At 52.9% G+C, this 21,225-nt stretch overlaps 1 protein-coding gene across 1 annotated transcript in view; it reads right to left on the minus strand.

Annotated features, from left to right (window-relative positions):
- LOC140406813 (cell cycle checkpoint control protein RAD9A-like) overlaps positions 1-21,225 on the minus strand; it is a 54,743-nt gene that overhangs the window by 21,975 nt on the left and 11,543 nt on the right. Inside the window, 2 exon segments of the mRNA XM_072494715.1 lie at positions 2,282-2,443; positions 16,361-16,431. Of these exon segments, the coding sequence (XP_072350816.1) occupies positions 2,282-2,443; positions 16,361-16,431 (233 nt within the window).

The following is a 21,225-nucleotide window of genomic DNA, read 5'->3' on the forward strand; positions in this document are numbered from 1 at the left end:
ACCCTCTGACAGTGCGGCACTCCCTCAGTACTGACCCTCTGACAGTGCAGCTCTCCCTCAGTACTGACCCTCTGACAGTGCGGCACTCCCTCTGTACTGCCCCTCTGACTGTGCGACACTCCCTCAGTACTGACCCTCTGACAGTGCGGCACTCCCTCAGTACTGACCCTCTGCCAGTGCAGCACTCCCTCAGTACTGACCCTCTGACAGTGCGGCTCTCCCCCAGTACTGACCCTCTGACAGTGCGGCACTCCCTCAGTACTGACCCTCTGACAGTGCGGCACTCCCTCAGTACTGACCCTCTGACAGTGCAGCACTCCCTCAGTACTGACCCTCTGACAGTGCGGCACTCACTCAGTACTGACCCTCTGACAGTGCAGCACTCCCTCAGTACTGACCCTCTGACAGTGCGGCACTCCCTCAGTACTGACCCTCTGACAGTGCGGCACTGCCTCAGTACTGCCCCTCTGACAGTGCAGCACTCACTCAGTACTGACCCTCTGACAGTGCAGCACTCCCTCAGTACTGACCCTCTGACAGTGCGGCACTCCCTCAGTACTGACCCTCTGACAGTGCAGCACTCCCTCAGTACTGACCCTCTGACAGTGCGGCACTGCCTCAGTACTGCCCCTCTGACAGTGCAGCACTCACTCAGTACTGACCCTCTGACAGTGCAGCACTCCCTCAGTACTGACACTCTGACAGTGCAGCACTCCCTCAGTACTGCCCCTCTGACAGTGCAGCACTCACTCAGTACTGACCCTCTGACAGTGCAGCACTCCCTCAGTACTGACCCTCTGACAGTGCGGCACTGCCTAAGTACTGCCCCTCTGACAGTGCAGCACTCCCTCAGTACTGACACTCTGACAGTGCAGCACTCCCTCAGTACTGACACTCTGACAGTGCGGCACTCCCTCAGTACTGACCCTCTGACAGTGCCGCACTCCCTCAGTACTGACACTCTGACAGTGCAGCACTCCCTCAGTACTGACACTCTGACAGTGCGGCACTGCCTAAGTACTGCCCCTCTGACAGTGCAGCACTCACTCAGTACTGACCCTCTGACAATGCAGCACTCCCTCAGTACTGACACTCTGACAGTGCAGCACTCCCTCAGTACTGACACTCTGACAGTGCGGCACTCACTCAGTACTGACCCTCTGACAGTGCCGCACTCCCTCAGTACTGACACTCTGACAGTGCAGCACTCCCTCAGTACTGACCCTCTGACAGTGCGGCACTCACTCAGTACTGACCCTCTGACAGTGCCGCACTCCCTCAGTACTGACACTCTGACAGTGCAGCACTCCCTCAGTACTGACCCTCTGACAGTGCGGCACTCACTCAGTACTGACCCTCTGACAGTGCAGCACTCCCTCAGTACTGACCCTCTGACAGTGCGGCACTCACTCAGTACTGACCCTCTGACAGTGCGGCACTACCTCAGTACTGACCCTCTGACAGTGCGGCACTCCCTCAGTACTGACCCTCTGACAGTGCAGCACTCCCTCAGTACTGACCCTCTGACAGTGCGGCACTCCCTCATTACTGACCCTCTGACAGTGCAGCACTCCCTCAGTACTGACTCTCTGACAGTGCGGCACTCCCTCAGTACTGACCCTCTGACAGTGCAGCACTCCCTCAGTACTGACCCTCTGACAGTGCAGCACTCCCTCAGTACTGACCCTCTGACAGTGCGGCACTACCTCAGTACTGACCCTCTGACAGTGCGGCACTCCCTCAGTACTGACCCTCTGACAGTGCGGCACTCCCTCAGTACTGACCCTCTGACAGTGCGGCGCTCCCTCAGTACTGACCCTCTGGCAGTGCAGCACTCCCTCAGTACTGACCCTCTGACAGTGCAGCACTCCCTCAGTACTGACCCTCTGACAGTGCAGCACTCCCTCAGTACTGACCCTCTGACAGTGCGGCACTACCTCAGTACTGACCCTCTGACAGTGCAGCACTCCCTCAGTACTGACCCTCTGACAGTGCGGCACTCCCTCAGTACTGACCCTCTGACAGTGCAGCACTCCCTCAGTACTGACCCTCTGACAGTGCAGCACTACCTCAGTACTGATCCTGTGACAGTGCGGCACTCCCTCAGTACTGACCCTCTGACAGTGCGGCACTCCCTCAGTACTGACCCTCTGACAGTGCCGCACTCCCTCAGTACTGAACCTCTGACAGTGCGGCACTCACTCAGTACTGACCCACGCTGGAGGGAGGCGGTATGACAGTTCTGTAATCCGCTGACTAATGGCTGCCCAGAGATTCGCACCTTCATGACGATTTTGCAGCGGAAGTTTTCCGTGTTCGATCCGGAATATTCCGTGTCTCCGGCCGCGGGCGGAATCCTGTGTTCATATTTCTGGAAGAAGGCTGGCGCAAAGAGGAAGGAAGCAAACGCTGAGCGAGAGGAGTTCACAGTCCTGAGAGCCAGCTGGAAGTACCAGAGAATAATGTTAATTAAACCTGCAGATATCAACACAGATTCATCATTCTCGCAATCCCCTCTCTCTCAGGGAGATATCTGTACACTGACTGGTGTCTCTCAGTCCCCTCTCTCTCAGGGAGATATCTGTACACTGACTGGTGTCTCTCAGTCCCCTCTCTCTCTCAGGGAGATATCTGTACACTGACTGGTGTCTCGCAGTCCCCTCTCTCTCTCAGGGAGATATCTGTACACTGACTGGTGTCTCGCAGTCCCCTCTCTCTCTCAGGGAGATATCTGTACACTGACTGGTGTCTCTCAGTCCCCCCTCTCTCTCAGGGAGATATCTGTACACTGACTGGTGTCTCGCAGTCCCCTCTCTCTCTCAGGGAGATATCTGTACACTGACTGGTGTCTCTCAGTCCCCCCTCTCTCTCAGGGAGATATCTGTACACTGACTGGTGTCTCTCAGTCCCCTCTCTCTCTCAGGGAGATATCTGTACACTGACTGGTGTCTCGCAGTCCCCTCTCTCTCTCAGGGAGATATCTGTACACTGACTGGTGTCTCGCAGTCCCCTCTCTCTCTCAGGGAGATATCTGTACACTGACTGGTGTCTCTCAGTCCCCTCTCTCTCTCAGGGAGATATCTGTACACTGACTGGTGTCTCTCAGTCCCCTCTCTCTCAGGGAGATATCTGTACACTGACTGGTGTCTCTCAGTCCCCTCTCTCTCTCAGGGAGATATCTGTACACTGACTGGTGTCTCTCAGTCCCCTCTCTCTCTCTCAGGGAGATATCTGTACACTGACTGGTGTCTCTCAGTCCCCTCTCTCTCAGGGAGATATCTGTACACTGACTGGTGTCTCTCAGTCCCCTCTCTCTCAGGGAGATATCTGTAACACTGACTGGTGTTTCTCAGTCCCCTCTTTCTCTCAGGGAGATATCTGTACACTGACTGGTGTCTCTCAGTCCCCTCTCTCTCTCAGGGAGATATCTGTACACTGACTGGTGTCTCTCAGTCCCCTCTCTCTCTCAGGGAGATATCTGTACACTGACTGGTGACTCTCAGTCCCCTCTCTCTCAGGGAGATATCTGTCCACTGACTGGTGTCTCTCAGTCCCCCCTCTCTCTCAGGGAGATATCTGTACACTGACTGGTGTCTCTCAGTCCCCTCTCTCTCAGGGAGATATCTGTACACTGACTGGTGTCTCTCAGTCCCCTCTCTCTCATGGAGATATCTGTACACTGACTGGAGTCTCTCAGTCCCCTCTCTCTCTCAGGGAGATATCTGTACACTGACTGGTGTCTCTCAGTCCCCTCTCTCTCTCAGGGAGATATCTGTACACTGACTGGTGTCTCTCAGTCCTCTCCCTCTCATGGAGATATCTGTACACTGACTGGTGTCTCTCAGTCCCCTCTCTCTCATGGAGATATCTGTACACTGACTGGTGTCTCTCAGTCCCCTCTCTCTCTCAGGGAGATATCTGTACACTGACTGGTGTCTCTCAGTCCCCTCTCTCTCAGGGAGATATCTGTACACTGACTGGTGTCTCTCAGTCCCCTCTCTCTCAGGGAGATATCTGTACACTGACTGGTGTCTCTCAGTCCCCTCTCTCTCAGGGAGATATCTGTACACTGACTGGTGTCTCTCAGTCCCCTCTCTCTCTCTCAGGGAGATATCTGTACACTGACTGGTGTCTCTCAGTCCCCTCTCTCTCTCAGGGAGATATCTGTACACTGACTGGTGTCTCTCAGTCCCCTCTCTCTCAGGGCGATATCTGTACACTGACTGGTGTCTCTCAGTCCCCTCTCTCAGGGAGATATATGTACACTGACTGGTGTCTCTCAGTCCCCTCTCTCTCAGGGAGATATCTGTACACTGACTGGTGTCTCTCAGTCCCCTCTCTCTCAGGGAGATATCTGTACACTGACTGGTGTCTCGCAGTCCCCTCTCTCTCTCAGGGAGATATCTGTACACTGACTGGTGTCTCTCAGTCCCCTCTCTCTCAGGGAGATATCTGTACACTGACTGGTGTCTCTCAGTCCCCCCCCTCTCTCTCAGGGAGATATCTGTACACTGACTGGTGTCTCTCAGTCCCCTCTCTCTCATGGAGATATCTGTGCACTGACTGGTGTCTCTCAGTCCCCTCTCTCTCAGGGAGATATCTGTACAATGACTGGTGTCTCTCAGTCCCCTCTCTCTCAGGGAGATATCTGTACACTGACTGGTGTCTCTCAGTCCCCTCTCTCTCAGGGAGATATCTGTACACTGACTGGTGTCTCTCAGTCCTCTCTCTCTCTGGAAGATATCTGTACACTGACTGGTGTCTCTCAGTCACCTCTCTCTCTCTCTCTCAGGGAGATATCTGTACACTGACTGGTGTCTCTCAGTCCTCTCTCTCTCAGGGAGATATCTGTACACTGACTGGTGTCTCTCAGTCCCCTCTCTCTCAGGGAGATATCTGTACACTGACTGGTGTCTCTCAGTCCTCTCTCTCTCAGGGAGATATCTGTACACTGACTGGTGTCTCTCAGTCCCCTCTCTGTCAGGGAGATATCTGTACACTGACTGGTGTCTCTCAGTCCTCTCTCTCTCAGGGAGATATCTGTACACTGACAGGTGTCTCTCAGTCCCCTCTCTCTCAGGGAGATATCTGTACACTGACTGGTGTCTCTCAGTCCCCTCTCTCTCAGGGAGATATCTGTACACTGACTGGTGTCTCTCAGTCCTCTCTCTCTCAGGGAGATATCTGCACACTGACTGGTGTCTCTCAGTCCTCTCTCTCTCAGGGAGATATCTGTACACTGACTGGTGTATCTCAGTCCCCTCTCTCTCAGGGAGATATCTGTACACTGACTGGTGTCTCTCAGTCCTCTCTCTCTCTCAGGGAGATATCTGTACACTGACTGGTGTCTCTCAGTCCGCTCTCTCTCAGGGAGATATCTGCACACTGACTGGTGTCTCTCAGTCCTCTCTCTCTCAGGGAGATATCTGTACACTGACTGGTGTATCTCAGTCCCCTCTCTCTCAGGGAGATATCTGTACACTGACTGGTGTCTCTCAGTCCTCTCTCTCTCAGGGAGATATCTGTACACTGACTGGTGTCTCTCAGTCCCCTCTCTCTCAGGGAGATATATGTACACTGACTGGTGTCTCTGTCCTCTCTCTCTCTCAGGGAGATATCTGTACACTGACTGGCGTCTCTCAGTCCCCTCTCGCTCTCAGGGAGATATCTGTACACTGACTGGTGTCTCTCAGTCCCCTCTCTCTCTCAGGGAGATATCTGTACACTGACTGGTGTCTCTCAGTCCTCTCTCTCTCAGGGAGATATCTGTACACTGACTGGTGTCTCTCAGTCCCCTCTCTCTCTCAGGGAGATATCTGTACACTGACTGGTGTCTCTCAGTCCCCTCTCTCTCTCAGGGAGATATCTGTACACTGACTGGTGTCTCTCAGTCCCCTCTCTCTCTCAGGGAGATATCTGTACACTGACTGGTGTCTCTCAGTCCTCTCTCTCAGGGAGATATCTGTATACTGACTGGTGTCTCTCAGTCCCCTCTCTCTCTCAGGGAGATATCTGTACACTGACTGGTGTCTCTCAGTCCTCTCTCTCTCAGGGAGATATCTGTACACTGACTGGTGTCTCTCAGTCCCCTCTCTCTCTCAGGGAGATATCTGTACACTGACTGGTGTCTCTCAGTCCCCTCTCTCTCTCAGGGAGATATCTGTACACTGACTGGTGTCTCTCAATCCTCTCTCAGGGAGATATCTGTACACTGACTGGTGTCTCTCAGTCCCCTCTCTCTCTCAGGGAGATATCTGTACACTGACTGGTGTCTCTCAGTCCTCTCTCTCTCAGGGAGATATCTGTACACTGACTGGTGTCTCTCCGTCCCCTCTCTCTCAGGGAGATATCTGTACACTGACTGGTGTCTCTCAGTCCCCTCTCTCTCAGGGAGATATCTGTACACTGACTGGTGTCTCTCAGTCCCCTCTCTCTCTCAGGGAGATATCTGTACACTGACTGGTTTCTCTCTGTCCCCTCTCTCTCTCAGGGAGATATCTGTACACTGACTGGTGTCTCTCAGTCCTCTCTCTCTCAGGGAGATATCTGTACACTGACTGGTGTCTCTCAGACCCCTCTCTCTCAGGGAGATATCTGTACACTGACTGGTGTCTCTCAATCCTCTCTCTCTCAGGGAGATATCTGTACACTGACTGGTGTCTCTCAGTCCTCTCTCTCTCAGGGAGATATCTGTACACTGACTGGTGTCTCTCAGTCCTCTCTCTCTCAGGGAGATATCTGTACACTGACTGGTGTCTCTCAGTCCCCTCTCTCTCAGGGAGATATCTGTACACTGACTGGTGTCTCTCAGTCCCCTCTCTCTCTCAGGGAGATATCTGTACACTGACTGGTGTCTCTCAGTCCTCTCTCTCTCAGGGAGATATCTGTACACTGACTGGTGTCTCTCAGTCCCCTCTCTCTCAGGGAGATATCTGTACACTGACTGGTGTCTCTCAGTCCCCTCTCTCTCTCAGGGAGATATCTGTACACTGACTGGTTTCTCTCTGTCCCCTCTCTCTCTCAGGGAGATATCTGTACACTGACTGGTGTCTCTCAGTCCCCTCTCTCTCTCAGGGAGATACCTGTACACTGACTGGTGTCTCTCAGTCCCCTCTCTCTCAGGGAGATATCTGTACACTGACTGGTGTCTCTCAGTCCTCTCTCTCTCAGGGAGATATCTGTACACTGACTGGTGTCTCTCAGACCCCTCTCTCTCAGGGAGATATCTGTACACTGACTGGTGTCTCTCAATCCTCTCTCTCTCAGGGAGATATCTGTACACTGACTGGTGTCTCTCAGTCCCCTCTCTCTCTCAGGGAGATATCTGTACACTGACTGGTGTCTCTCAGTCCCCTCTCTCTCTCAGGGAGATATCTATACACTGACTGGTGTCTCTCAGTCCTCTCTCTCTCAGGGAGATATCTGTACACTGACTGGTGTCTCTCAGTCCCCTCTCTATCTCTCAGGGAGATATCTGTACACTGACTGGTGTCTCTCAGTCCCCTCTCTCTCTCAGGGAGATATCTGTACACTGACTGGTGTCTCTCAGTCCCCTCTCTCTCTCAGGGAGATATCTGTACACTGACTGGCGTCTCTCAGTCCCCTCTCTCTCTCAGGGAGATATCTGTACACTGACTGGTGTCTCTCAATCCTCTCTCTCTCAGGGAGATATCTGTACACTGACTGGTGTCTCTCAGTCCCCTCTCTCTCTCAGGTAGATATCTGTACACTAACTGGTGTCTCTCAGTCCTCTCTCTCTCAGGGAGATATCTGTACACTGACTGGTGTCTCTCAGTCCTCTCTCTCTCAGGGAGATATCTGTACACTTACTGGTGTCTCTCAGTCCCCTCTCTCTCAGGGAGATATCTGTACACTGACTGGTGTCTCTCAGTCCCCTCTCTCAGGGAGATATCTGTACACTGACTGGTGTCTCTCAATTCCCTCTCTCTCTCAGGGAGATATCTGTACACTGACTGGTATCTCTCAGTCCCCTCTCTCTCTCAGGGAGATATCTGTACACTGACTGGTGTCTCTCAGTCCCCTCTCTCTCTCAGGGAGATATCTGTACACTGACTGGTATCTCTCAGTCCCCTCTCTCTCTCAGGGAGAAATCTGTACACTGACTGGTGTCTCTCAGTCCTCTCTCTCTCAGGGAGATATCTGTACACTGACTGGTGTCTCTCAGTCCCCTCTCTCTCAGGGAGATATCTGTACACTGACTGGTGTCTCTCAGTCCCCCCTGTCTCTCAGGGAGATATCTGTACACTGACTGGTGTCTCTCAGTCCCCTCACTCTCTCAGGGAGATATCTGTACACTGACTGGTGTCTCTCAATCACCTCTCTCTCTCAGGGAGATATCTGTACACTGACTGGTGTCTCTCAGTACCCTCTCTCTCTCAGGGAGATATCTGTACACTGACTGGCGTCTCTCAGTCCCCTCTCTCTCAGGGAGATATCTGTACACTGACTGGTGTCTCTCAGTCCTCTCTCTCAGGGAGATATCTGTATACTGACTGGTGTCTCTCAGTCCCCTCTCTCTCTCAGGGAGATATCTGTACACTGACTGGTGTCTCTCAGTCCTCTCTCTCTCAGGGAGATATCTGTACACTGACTGGTGTCTCTCAGTCCCCTCTCTCTCTCAGGGAGATATCTGTACACTGACTGGTGTCTCTCAGTCCCCTCTCTCTCTCAGGGAGATATCTGTACACTGACTGGTGTCTCTCAATCCTCTCTCAGGGAGATATCTGTACACTGACTGGTGTCTCTCAGTCCCCTCTCTCTCTCAGGGAGATATCTGTACACTGACTGGTGTCTCTCAGTCCCCTCTCTCTCAGGGAGATATCTGTACACTGACTGGTGTCTCTCAGTCCCCTCTCTCTCTCAGGGAGATATCTGTACACTGACTGGTTTCTCTCTGTCCCCTCTCTCTCTCTCAGGGAGATATCTGTACACTGACTGGTGTCTCTCAGTCCTCTCTCTCTCAGGGAGATATCTGTACACTGACTGGTGTCTCTCCGTCCCCTCTCTCTCAGGGAGATATCTGTACACTGACTGGTGTCTCTCAGTCCCCTCTCTCTCAGGGAGATATCTGTACACTGACTGGTGTCTCTCAGTCCCCTCTCTCTCTCAGGGAGATATCTGTACACTGACTGGTTTCTCTCTGTCCCCTCTCTCTCTCAGGGAGATATCTGTACACTGACTGGTGTCTCTCAGTCCTCTCTCTCTCAGGGAGATATCTGTACACTGACTGGTGTCTCTCAGACCCCTCTCTCTCAGGGAGATATCTGTACACTGACTGATGTCTCTCAATCCTCTCTCTCTCAGGGAGATATCTGTACACTGACTGGTGTCTCTCAGTCCTCTCTCTCTCAGGGAGATATCTGTACACTGACTGGTGTCTCTCAGTCCTCTCTCTCTCAGGGAGATATCTGTACACTGACTGGTGTCTCTCAGTCCCCTCTCTCTCAGGGAGATATCTGTACACTGACTGGTGTCTCTCAGTCCTCTCTCTCTCAGGGAGATATCTGTACACTGACTGGTGTCTCTCAGTCCCCTCTCTCTCAGGGAGATATCTGTACACTGACTGGTGTCTCTCAGTCCTCTCTCTCTCAGGGAGATATCTGTACACTGACTGGTGTCTCTCAGACCCCTCTCTCTCAGGGAGATATCTGTACACTGACTGGTGTCTCTCAATCCTCTCTCTCTCAGGGAGATATCTGTACACTGACTGGTGTCTCTCAGTCCCCTCTCTCTCTCAGGGAGATATCTGTACACTGACTGGTGTCTCTCAGTCCCCTCTCTCTCTCAGGGAGATATCTGTACACTGACTGGTGTCTCTCAGTCCTCTCTCTCTCAGGGAGATATCTGTACACTGACTGGTGTCTCTCAGTCCCCTCTCTATCTCTCAGGGAGATATCTGTACACTGACTGGTGTCTCTCAGTCCCCTCTCTCTCTCAGGGAGATATCTGTACACTGACTGGTGTCTCTCAGTCCCCTCTCTCTCTCAGGGAGATATCTGTACACTGACTGGCGTCTCTCAGTCCCCTCTCTCTCTCAGGGAGATATCTGTACACTGACTGGTGTCTCTCAATCCTCTCTCTCTCAGGGAGATATCTGTACACTGACTGGTGTCTCTCAGTCCCCTCTCTCTCTCAGGTAGATATCTGTACACTAACTGGTGTCTCTCAGTCCTCTCTCTCTCAGGGAGATATCTGTACACTGACTGGTGTCTCTCAGTCCTCTCTCTCTCAGGGAGATATCTGTACACTTACTGGTGTCTCTCAGTCCCCTCTCTCTCAGGGAGATATCTGTACACTGACTGGTGTCTCTCAATTCCCTCTCTCTCTCAGGGAGATATCTATACACTGACTGGTGTCTCTCAGTCCCCTCTCTCAGGGAGATATCTGTACACTGACTGGTGTCTCTCAATTCCCTCTCTCTCTCAGGGAGATATCTGTACACTGACTGGTATCTCTCAGTCCCCTCTCTCTCTCAGGGAGATATCTGTACACTGACTGGTGTCTCTCAGTCCCCTCTCTCTCTCAGGGAGATATCTGTACACTGACTGGTATCTCTCAGTCCCCTCTCTCTCTCAGGGAGAAATCTGTACACTGACTGGTGTCTCTCAGTCCTCTCTCTCTCAGGGAGATATCTGTACACTGACTGGTGTCTCTCAGTCCCCTCTCTCTCAGGGAGATATCTGTACACTGACTGGTGTCTCTCAGTCCCCCCTGTCTCTCAGGGAGATATCTGTACACTGACTGGTGTCTCTCAGTCCCCTCACTCTCTCAGGGAGATATCTGTACACTGACTGGTGTCTCTCAATCCCCTCTCTCTCTCAGGGAGATTTCTGTACACTGACTGGTGTCTCTCAGTACCCTCTCTCTCTCAGGGAGATATCTGTACACTGACTGGCGTCTCTCAGTCCCCTCTCTCTCAGGGAGATATCTGTACACTGACTGGTGTCTCTCAGTCCCCTCTCTCTCAGGGCGATATCTGTACACTGACTGGTGTCTCTCAGTCCCCTCTCTCTCTCAGGGAGATATCTGTACACTGACTGGTGTCTCTCAGTCCCCTCTCTCTCGGAGAGATATCTGTACACTGACTGGTGTATCTCAGTCCCCCCTCTCTCTCAGGGAAATATCTGTACACTGACTGGCGTCTCTCAGTCCCCTCTCTCTCTCAGGGAGATATCTGTACACTGACTGGTGTCTCTCAATCCTCTCTCTCTCAGGGAGATATCTGTACACTGACTGGTGTCTCTCAGTCCCCTCTCTCTCTCAGGTAGATATCTGTACACTGACTGGTGTCTCTCAGTCCTCTCTCTCTCAGGGAGATATCTGTACACTGACTGGTGTCTCTCAGTCCTCTCTCTCTCAGGGAGATATCTGTACACTGACTGGTGTCTCTCAGTCCCCTCTCTCTCAGGGAGATATCTGTACACTGACTGGTGTCTCTCAATTCCCTCTCTCTCTCAGGGAGATATCTATACACTGACTGGTGTCTCTCAGTCCCCTCTCTCAGGGAGATATCTGTACACTGACTGGTGTCTCTCAATTCCCTCTCTCTCTGGGAGATATCTGTACACTGACTGGTATCTCTCAGTCCCCTCTCTCTCTCAGGGAGATATCTGTACACTGACTGGTGTCTCTCAATTCCCTCTCTCTCTGGGAGATATCTGTACACTGACTGGTATCTCTCAGTCCCCGCTCTCTCTCAGGGAGATATCTGTACACTGACTGGTATCTCTCAGTCCCCTCTCTCTCTCAGGGAGAAATCTGTACACTGACTGGTGTCTCTCAGTCCTCTCTCTCTCAGGGAGATATCTGTACACTGACTGGTGTCTCTCAGTCCCCTCTCTCTCAGGGAGATATCTGTACACTGACTGGTGTCTCTCAGTCCCCCCTCTCTCTCAGGGAGATATCTGTACACTGACTGGTGTCTCTCAGTCCCCTCACTCTCTCAGGGAGATATCTGTACACTGACTGGTGTGGCTCAATCCCCTCTCTCTCTCAGGGAGATTTCTGTACACTGACTGGTGTCTCTCAGTACCCTCTCTCTCTCAGGGAGATATCTGTACACTGACTGGCGTCTCTCAGTCCCCTCTCTCTCAGGGAGATATCTGTACACTGACTGGTGTCTCTCAGTCCCCTCTCTCTCAGGGAGATATCTGTACACTGACTGGTGTCTCTCAGTCCCCTCTCTCTCGGAGAGATATCTGTACACTGACTGGTGTATCTCAGTCCCCCCTCTCTCTCAGGGAAATACCTGCACACTGACTGGCGTCTCTCGGTCCCCTCTCTCTCAGGGAGATATCTGTACACTGACTGGTGTCTCTCAGTCCCTTCTCTCTCTGGGCGATATCTGTACACTGACTGGTGTCTCTCAGTCCCCTCTCTCTCAGGGAGATATCTGTACACTGACTGGTGTCTCTCAGTCCCCTCTCTCAGGGAGATATATGGACACTGACTGGTGTCTCTCAGTCCCCCCTCTCTCTCAGGGAGATATCTGTACACTGACTGGTGTCTCTCAGTCCCCTCTCTCTCTCAGGGAGATATCTGTACACTAACTGGTGTCTCTCCGTCCCCTCTCTCTCTCAGGGAGATATCTGTACACTGACTGGTGTCTCTCAGTCCCCTCTCTCTCAGGGAGATATCTGTACACTGACTGGTGTCTCTCAGTCCTCTCTCTCTCTCTCAGGGAGATATCTGTACACTGACTGGTGTCTCTCAGTCCCCTCTCTCTCAGGGAGATATCTGCACACTGACTGGTGTCTCTCAGTCCCCTCTCTCTCTCAGGGAGATATCTGCACACTGACTGGTGTCTCTCAGTCCCCTCTCTCTCTCAGGGAGATATCTGTACACTGACTGGTGTCTCTCAGTCCCCGCTCTCTCTCAGGGAGATATCTGTACACTGACTGGTGTCTCTCAGTCCCCTCTCTCTCAGGGAGATATCTGCACACTGACTGGTGTCTCTCATTCCTCTCTCTCTCAGGGAGATATCTGTACACTGACTGGTGTCTCTCAGTCCCCTCTCTCTCAGGGAGATATCTGTACACTGACTGGTGTCTCTCAGTCCCCCCTCTCTCTCAGGGAGATATCTGTACACTGACTGGTGTCTCTCAGTCCCCTCACTCTCTCAGGGAGATATCTGTACACTGACTGGTGTCTCTCAATCCCCTCTCTCTCTCAGGGAGATTTCTGTACACTGACTGGTGTCTCTCAGTACCCTCTCTCTCTCAGGGAGATCTCTGTACACTGACTGGCGTCTCTCAGTCCCCTCTCTCTCAGGGAGATATCTGTACACTGACTGGTGTCTCTCAGTCCTCTCTCTCTCAGGGAGATATCTGTACACTGACTGGTGTCTCTCAGTCCCCTCTCTCTCAGGGAGATATCTGTACACTGACTGGTGTCTCTCAGTCCCCTCTCTCTCTCAGGGAGATATCTGTACACTGACTGGTGACTCTCAGTCCTCTCTCTCTCAGGGAGATATCTGTACACTGACTGGTGTCTCTCAGTCCCTTCTCTCTCTGGGCGATATCTGTACACTGACTGGTGTCTCTCAGTCCCCTCTCTCTCAGGGAGATATCTGTACACTGACTGGTGTCTCTCAGTCCTCTCTCTCTCTCAGGGAGATATCTGTACACTGACTGGTGTCTCTCAGTCCCCTCTCTCAGGGAGATATATGGACACTGACTGGTGTCTCTCAGTCCCCCCTCTCTCTCAGGGAGATATCTGTACACTGACTGGTGTCTCTCAGTCCCCTCTCTCTCTCAGGGAGATATCTGTACACTAACTGGTGTCTCTCAGTCCCCTCTCTCTCTCAGGGAGATATCTGTACACTGACTGGTGTCTCTCAGTCCCCTCTCTCTCAGGGAGATATCTGTACACTGACTGGTGTCTCTCAGTCCTCTCTCTCTCTCTCAGGGAGATATCTGTACACTGACTGGTGTCTCTCAGTCCCCTCTCTCTCAGGGAGATATCTGCACACTGACTGGTGTCTCTCAGTCCCCTCTCTCTCTCAGGGAGATATCTGCACACTGACTGGTGTCTCTCAGTCCCCTCTCTCTCTCAGGGAGATATCTGTACACTGACTGGTGTCTCTCAGTCCCCGCTCTCTCTCAGGGAGATATCTGTACACTGACTGGTGTCTCTCAGTCCCCTCACTCTCTCAGGGAGATATCTGTACACTGACTGGTGTCTCTCAGTCCCCTCTCTCTCTCAGGGAGATATCTGTACACTGACTGGTGTCTCTCAGTCCCTTCTCTCTCAGGGAGATATCTGTACACTGACTGGTGTCTCTCAGTCCCCTCTCTCTCAGGGAGATATCTGTACACTGACTGGTGTCTCTCAATCCCCTCTCTCTCTGAGGGAGATATCTGTACACTGACTGGAGTCTCTCAGTCCCCTCTCTCTCTGAGGGAGATATCTGTACACTGACTGCTGTCTCTCAGTTCCCTCTCTCTCTCAGGGAGATATCTGTACACTGACTGGTGTCTCTCAGTCCTCTCTCTCTCTCAGGGAGATATCTGTACACTGACTGGTGTCTCTCAGTCCTCTCTCTCTCAGGGAGATATCTGTACACTGACTGGTGTCTCTCAGTCCCCTCTCTCTCAGGGAGATATCTGTACACTGACTGGTGTCTCTCAGTCCCCTCTCTCTCTCAGGGAGATATCTGTACACTGACTGGTGACTCTCAGTCCTCTCTCTCTCAGGGAGATATCTGTACACTGACTGGTGTTTCTCAGTCCCCTCTCTCTCTCTCAGGGAGCTATCTGTACACTGACTGGTGTCTCTCAGTCCCCTCTCTCTCAGGGAGATATCTGTACACTGACTGGTGTCTCTCAGTCCCCTCTCTCAGGGAGATATCTGTACACTAACTGGTGTCTCTCAGTCCCCTCTCTCTCTCAGGGAGATATCTGTACACTGACTGGTGTCTCTCAGTCCCCTCTCTCAGGGAGATATCTGTACACTAACTGGTGTCTCTCAGTCCCCTCTCTCTCAGGGAGATATCTGTACACTGACTGGTGTCTCTCAGTCCCCTCTCTCTCAGGGAGATATCTGTACACTGACTGGTGTCTCTCAGTCCCCTCTCTCTCAGGGAGATATCTGCACACTGACTGGTGTCTCTCAGTCCCCTCTCTCTCTCAGGGAGATATCTGCACACTGACTGGTATCTCTCAGTCCCCTCTCTCTCAGGGAGATACCTGTACACTGTCTGGTGTCTCTCAGTCCCCTCTCTCTCTCAGGGAGATACCTGTACACTGACTGGTGTCTCTCAGTCCCCCTTTCTCTCTGAGGGAGATATCTGTACACTGACTGGTGTCTCTCAGTCCCCTCTCTGTCAGGGAGATATCTGTACACTGACTGGTGTCTCTCAGTCCCCTCTCTCTCTCAGGGAGATATCTGTACACTGACTGCTGTCTCTCAGTCCCCTCTCTCTCTCAGGGAGATATCTGTACACTGACTGGTGTCTCTCAATCCTCTCTCTCTCAGGGAGATATCTGTACACTGACTGGCGTCTCCCAGTCCCCTCTCTCTCTCAGGGAGATATCTGTACACTGACTGGTGTCTCTCAGTCCTCTCTCTCTCTCTCAGGGAGATATCTGTACACTGACTGGTGTCTCTCAGTCCCCTCTCTCTCAGGGAGATATCTGTACACTGACTGGTGTCTCTCAGTCCCCTCTCTCTCAGGGAGATATCTGTACACTGACTGCTGTCTCTCAGTCCTCTCTCTCTCTCAGGGAGATATCTGTACACTGACTGGCGTCTCTCAGTCCCCTCTCTCTCTCAGGGAGATATCTGTACACTGACTGGTGTCTCTCAGTCCTCTCTATCTCAGGGAGATATCTGTACACTGACTGGTGTCTCTCAGTCCCCCCTCTCTCTCAGGGAGATGTCTGTACACTGACTGGTGTCTCTCAGTCCCCTCTCTCTCTCAGGGAGATATCTGTACACTGACTGGTGTCTCTCAGTCCCCTCTCTCTCAGGGAGATATCTGTACACTGACTGGTGTCACTCAGTCCCCTCTCTCTCTCTCAGGGAGATATCTGTCCACTGACTGGTGTCTCTCAGTCCCCTCTCTCTCAGGGAGATATCTGTACACTGACTGGTGTCTCTCAGTCCCCTCTCTCTCTCAGGGAGATATCTGTACACTGACTGGTGTCTCTCAGTTCCCTCTCTCTCTCAGGGAGATATCTGTACACTGACTGGTGTCTCTCAGTTCCCTCTCTCTCAGGGAGATATCTGTACACTGACTGGTGTCTCTCAGTTCCCTCTCTCTCTCAGGGAGATATCTGTACACTGACTGGTGTCTCTCAGTCCCCTCTGTTGTATTGTACGTTCTGTGTGGATTACTTACTCCCTCCTCCAGTGCTTCCAGGTAACAGTCATCCCCAAGTCGAGATAACGCATGAATCGCTCTCCCAATGACTGTGAGGACAAATTGACAAACATGTTAAATAACTGCCCTCCGAAAAGCCTTCAGGTTTCACAGAGAGAACAGGCGTAACGTATCACTAAAACATGCTGCACTGTCAGAGGGTAAGTACTGAGGGAGTGCTGCACTGTCAGAGGGTAAGTACTGAGGGAGTGCTGCACTGTCAGAGGGTCAGTACTGAGGGAGTGCTGCACTGTCAGAGGGTCAGTACTGAGGGAGTGCCGCACTGTCAGAGGGTCAGTACTGAGGGAGTGCTGCACTGTCAGAGGGTAAGTACTGAGGGAGTGCTGCACTGTCAGAGGGTCAGTACTGAGGGAGTGCTGCACTGTCAGAGGGTCAGTACTGAGGGAGTGCCGCACTGTCAGAGGGTCAGTACTGAGGGAGTGCCGCACTGTCAGAGGGTCAGTACTGAGGGAGTGCTGCACTGTCAGAGGGTCAGTACTGAGGGAGTGCCGCACTGTCAGAGGGTCAGTACTGAGGGAGTGCTGCACTGTCAGAGGGTCAGTGCTGAGCGAGTGCCGCACTGTCAGAGGGTCAGTACTGAGGGAGTGCTGCACTGTCAGAGGGTCAGTACTGAGGGAGTGCCGCACTGTCAGAGGGTCAGTACTGAGGGAGTGCCGCACTGTCAGAGGGTCAGTACTGAGGGAGTGCCGCACTATCAGAGGGTCAGTACTGAGGGAGTGCTGCACTGTCAGAGGGTCAGTACTGAGGGAGTGCCGCACTGTCAGAGGGTCAGTACTACGGGATTGCTGCACAGTCAGAGGGTCAGGACTGAGGGAGTATTGCACTGTCAGAGGGTCAGTACTGAGGGGGTGCCGCACTGTCAGAGGGTCAGTACTGAGGGAGTGCTGCACTGTCAGAGGGTCAGTACTGAGGGAGTGTCGCACTGTCAGAGGGTCAGTACTGAGGGAGTGCCGCACTGTCAGAGGGCCAGTACTGAGGGAGTGCCGCACTGTCAGAGGGTCAGTACTGAGGGAGTGTCGCACTGTCAGTGGGTCAGTACTGAGGGAGTGGCGCACTGTCAGAGGGTCAGTACTGAGGGAGTGCCGCACTGTCAGAGGGTCAGTACTGAGGGAGTGCCGCACTGTCAGAGGGTCAGTACTACGGGATTGCTGCACAGTCAGAGGGTCAGGACTGAGGGAGTGTTGCACTGTCAGAGGGTCAGTACTGAGGGGGTGCCGCACTGTCAGAGGGTCAGTACTGAGGGAGTGCCGCACTGTCAGAGGGTCAGTACTGAGGGAGTGCTGCACTGTCAGAGGGTCAGTACTGAGGGAGTGCCGCACTGTTAGAGGGTCAGTACTGAGGGAGTGCCGCACTGTCAGAGGCTCAGTACTGAGGGAGTGCCGCACTGTCAGAGGGTCAGTACTGAGGGAGTGCCGCACTGTCAGAGGGTCAGTACTGAGGGAGTGCCGCACTGTCAGAGGGTCAGTACTGAGGGAGTGCCGCTCTGTCAGTGGGTCAGTACTGAGTGAGTGCCGCACTGTCAGAGGGTCAGTACTGAGGGAGTGCCGCACTGTTAGAGGGTCAGTACTGAGGGAGTGCCGCACTGTCAGAGGCTCAGTACTGAGGGAGTGCCGCACTGTCAGAGGGTCAGTACTGAGGGAGTGCCGCACTGTCAGAGGGTCAGTACTGAGGGAGTGCCGCACTGTCAGAGGGTCAGTACTGAGGGAGTGCCGCACTGTCAGAGGGTCAGTACAAACAGATCTAGGAGTACAGGTTCATAGCTCCTTGACGGTGGAGTCGCAGGTGGACAGGGTGGTGAAGAAGGCGTTCAGCAGGCTAGGTGTTATTGGTCAGAATATTGAATACAGGAGCTGGGACGTCTTGTTGAAGTTGTACAAGACATTGGTAAGACCACACATAGAACACTGTGTTCAGTTCTGGTCACCCTATTATAGGAAGGATATTGTTAAACTGGAAAGAGTGCAGCAGAGATTTACGAGGATGCTCCCAGGACTTGATGATCTGAGTTATAAGGAGAGGCTGGGACTCTTTTCCCTGGAGCATAAGAGGCTTAGGGGTGACCTTATAGAGGTCTATAAAATAATGAGGAGCATCGATAAGGCAGATAGTCAACACCTTATCTCAAAGGTAGAGGAGTCTAGAACGAGACGGCATAGGTTTAAGGTGAGAGGGGAGAGACACAAGAGAGACCAGAGGGTAAATTTCTTCACACAGGGGGTGGTGAGTGTCTGGAACGGGCTGACAGAGGCAGTGGTAGAGACGGGTACAATTTTGACAGTAACATGGGCAGGGTGGGTATAGAGGGATATGGGGCAAATGCGGGCAAGTGGGACTAGCTTAGTGACAGAAACTGGGCGGCACGGACAAGCTGGGCCGAAGGGCCTGTTTCCCTGCTGCAAACATCGATGACTCCATGACCCGGTACAGAGGAAGATGGTTGTGGTGGTCGGAGGTCGATCCTCTCAGCTCCAGGACGTCACTGGAGGAGTTCCTCAGGGTCGTGTCCTCGGCCCCCGACCATCTTCAGCTGCTCCATCAGCGACCTCCCTTCCATCAGAAGGTCAGAGGTGGGGGTGTTTGCGGACGACCGCACGATGCTCAGCACCATTCGCGACTCCTCAGGCAGCGAATCAGTCCCTGTCCAAATGCAGCGAGACCCGGAAAACATCCAGGTTCGGGGCTGACAAGGGGCGAGTTCCGTTCGCACCGCGCACGTGCCCGGCAACGACCGTCTCCGAGAAGAGAGGATCGAACCATCGCCCCCTTGTCGTTCGACGGCATTCCCATCGCTGAATCCCCCACAATCCACATCCTGGGGGTAACCATTGATCAGAAACTGAACTGGGCCCAGCCACATTAATACTGTGGCTACCAGGGCAGGTCAGAGGCTGGGAATCCTGCGGAGAGGAACTCACCTCCTGACCCCCCCAAAGCCTGTCCCCCATCGACAAGGCACAAGTCAGGAGTGTGAGGGAAACTCTCCACTTGCCTGGGTGAGCGCAGCTCCAACAACACTCGAGAAGCTCGACACCATCCAGGACAAAGCAGCCCCGCTTGATCGCTCCCCTTCCACAAACATTCACCCCCCCCCCCGGCGCACAGTGTCAGCCGTGTGTCCCATCTACAAGATGCCCTGCAGCGACTCACCGAGGTTCCTCAGGCAGCACATTCCAAACCCACGCCCAGCTCCATCTAGAAGGACAAGAGCAGCAGATACCTGGGAACCCCCCCCCCCCCCCCACACCTGGAGGCTCCCCTCCGAGTCACTCCCCACCCCGACTGGGAAATATATCGGCCGTTCCTTCACTGTCGCCGGGGCAACAGCCTGGAACTCCCTCCCTAACAGCACAGTGGGTGTACCTACACCTCGGGGACTGCAGCGGGTTCAAGAAGGCAGCTCACCCCCACCTTCTGAAAGGGCAACTAGGGACGGGGGCAATAAATGCTGGGCCTGACCAGCGACCCACATCCTGCAAAATTAATTTTTTTTAAAGCTTCCTTGACCTTTGGATGTCAGATTTCAGACCCTGGGGGCCTGTCTGCCTTCAATCCCAACGCTCACGGTACTCAGTAATGTTTTCCCTGTGGATTGTTTCAAGTTCCTCCCTTGCTACCTGTGCATTTCCTGTTTCTATTGGGCTGGTACCAGTGTCCTCCACCGTGAAAACCGAAGCAGAATATTGATTTAGAGTCTTCGCCATTTCTGTGTTCCCCACTATTAACTCCCTGCTCGCGTCTTCGACGGGACCAACATTCGCTTTAGCTACTCTCTTCCTTTTTTTCCGCTTATAGAAAAGCTTTTTCGCTCCTATTTTATATTGAGGGCTCGTTTTCTTTCATAATTTACCTTTGCAAAGTTGGCCGAGTGGCAGGAAGCAGAGGGGGATGGGCGAGGGGCGTTTTTCTGACAGGAAACCCGTGTCCAGTGGGGTCCGGCAGGGGTCAGTGTTGGGGCCCTTGCTGTTTGTGGTTTATATAAATGATTTCGGTATGAATGTAGGAGGGTTGATCAGTAAGTTTGTGGATGATCTGAAAATTGGTGCGGTGGTGAACGAGGGTAGCCTTCGAGAACAGGAGGATAAGAGACGAGTCCAAATACAGGAGGGAGATAGAGAACCTAGTGGAGCGGTGCAGTGACAACAATCTCTCCCTCAATGCCAGCAAAACTAAAGAGCTGGTAATTGACTTCAGGAAGCAAAGTACTGTACACACCCCTGTCAGCATCAACGGGGCCGAGGTGGAGATGGTTAGCAGTTTCAAATTCCTAGGGGTGCACATCTCCAAAAATCTGTCCTGGTCCACCCACGTCAACGCTACCACCAAGAAAGCACAACAGCGCCTATACCTCCTCAGGAAACTAAGGAAATTCGGCATGTCCACATTGACTCTTACCAACTTTTACAGATGCACCACAGAAAGCATCCTATCGGGCTGCATCACAGCCTGGTATGGCAACTGCTCGGCCCAGGACCGCAAGAAACTTCAGAGAGTCGTGAACATCGCCCAGTCCATCACACCAACCTGCCTCCCACCCATTGACTCCACCTACACCTCCCGCTGCCTGGGGAAAGCGGGCAGCATGATCAAAGATCCCTCCCACCCGGCTTACTCACTCTTCCAACTTCTTCCATCGGGCAGGAGATACAGAAGTCTGAGAACACGCACGAACAGACTCAAAAACAGCTTCTTCCCCACTGTCACCAGACTCCTAAACGCCCCTCTTATGGACTGACCTCATTAACACTACACCCTGTATGCTTCATCCGATGCCAGTGCTTATGTAGTTACATTGTGGACCTTATGTTGCCCTATTATGTATTTTC

The sequence above is a fragment of the Scyliorhinus torazame genome, unplaced genomic scaffold (genome assembly GCF_047496885.1).
Source record: "Scyliorhinus torazame isolate Kashiwa2021f unplaced genomic scaffold, sScyTor2.1 scaffold_887, whole genome shotgun sequence".
NCBI lineage: Eukaryota > Metazoa > Chordata > Chondrichthyes > Carcharhiniformes > Scyliorhinidae > Scyliorhinus > Scyliorhinus torazame.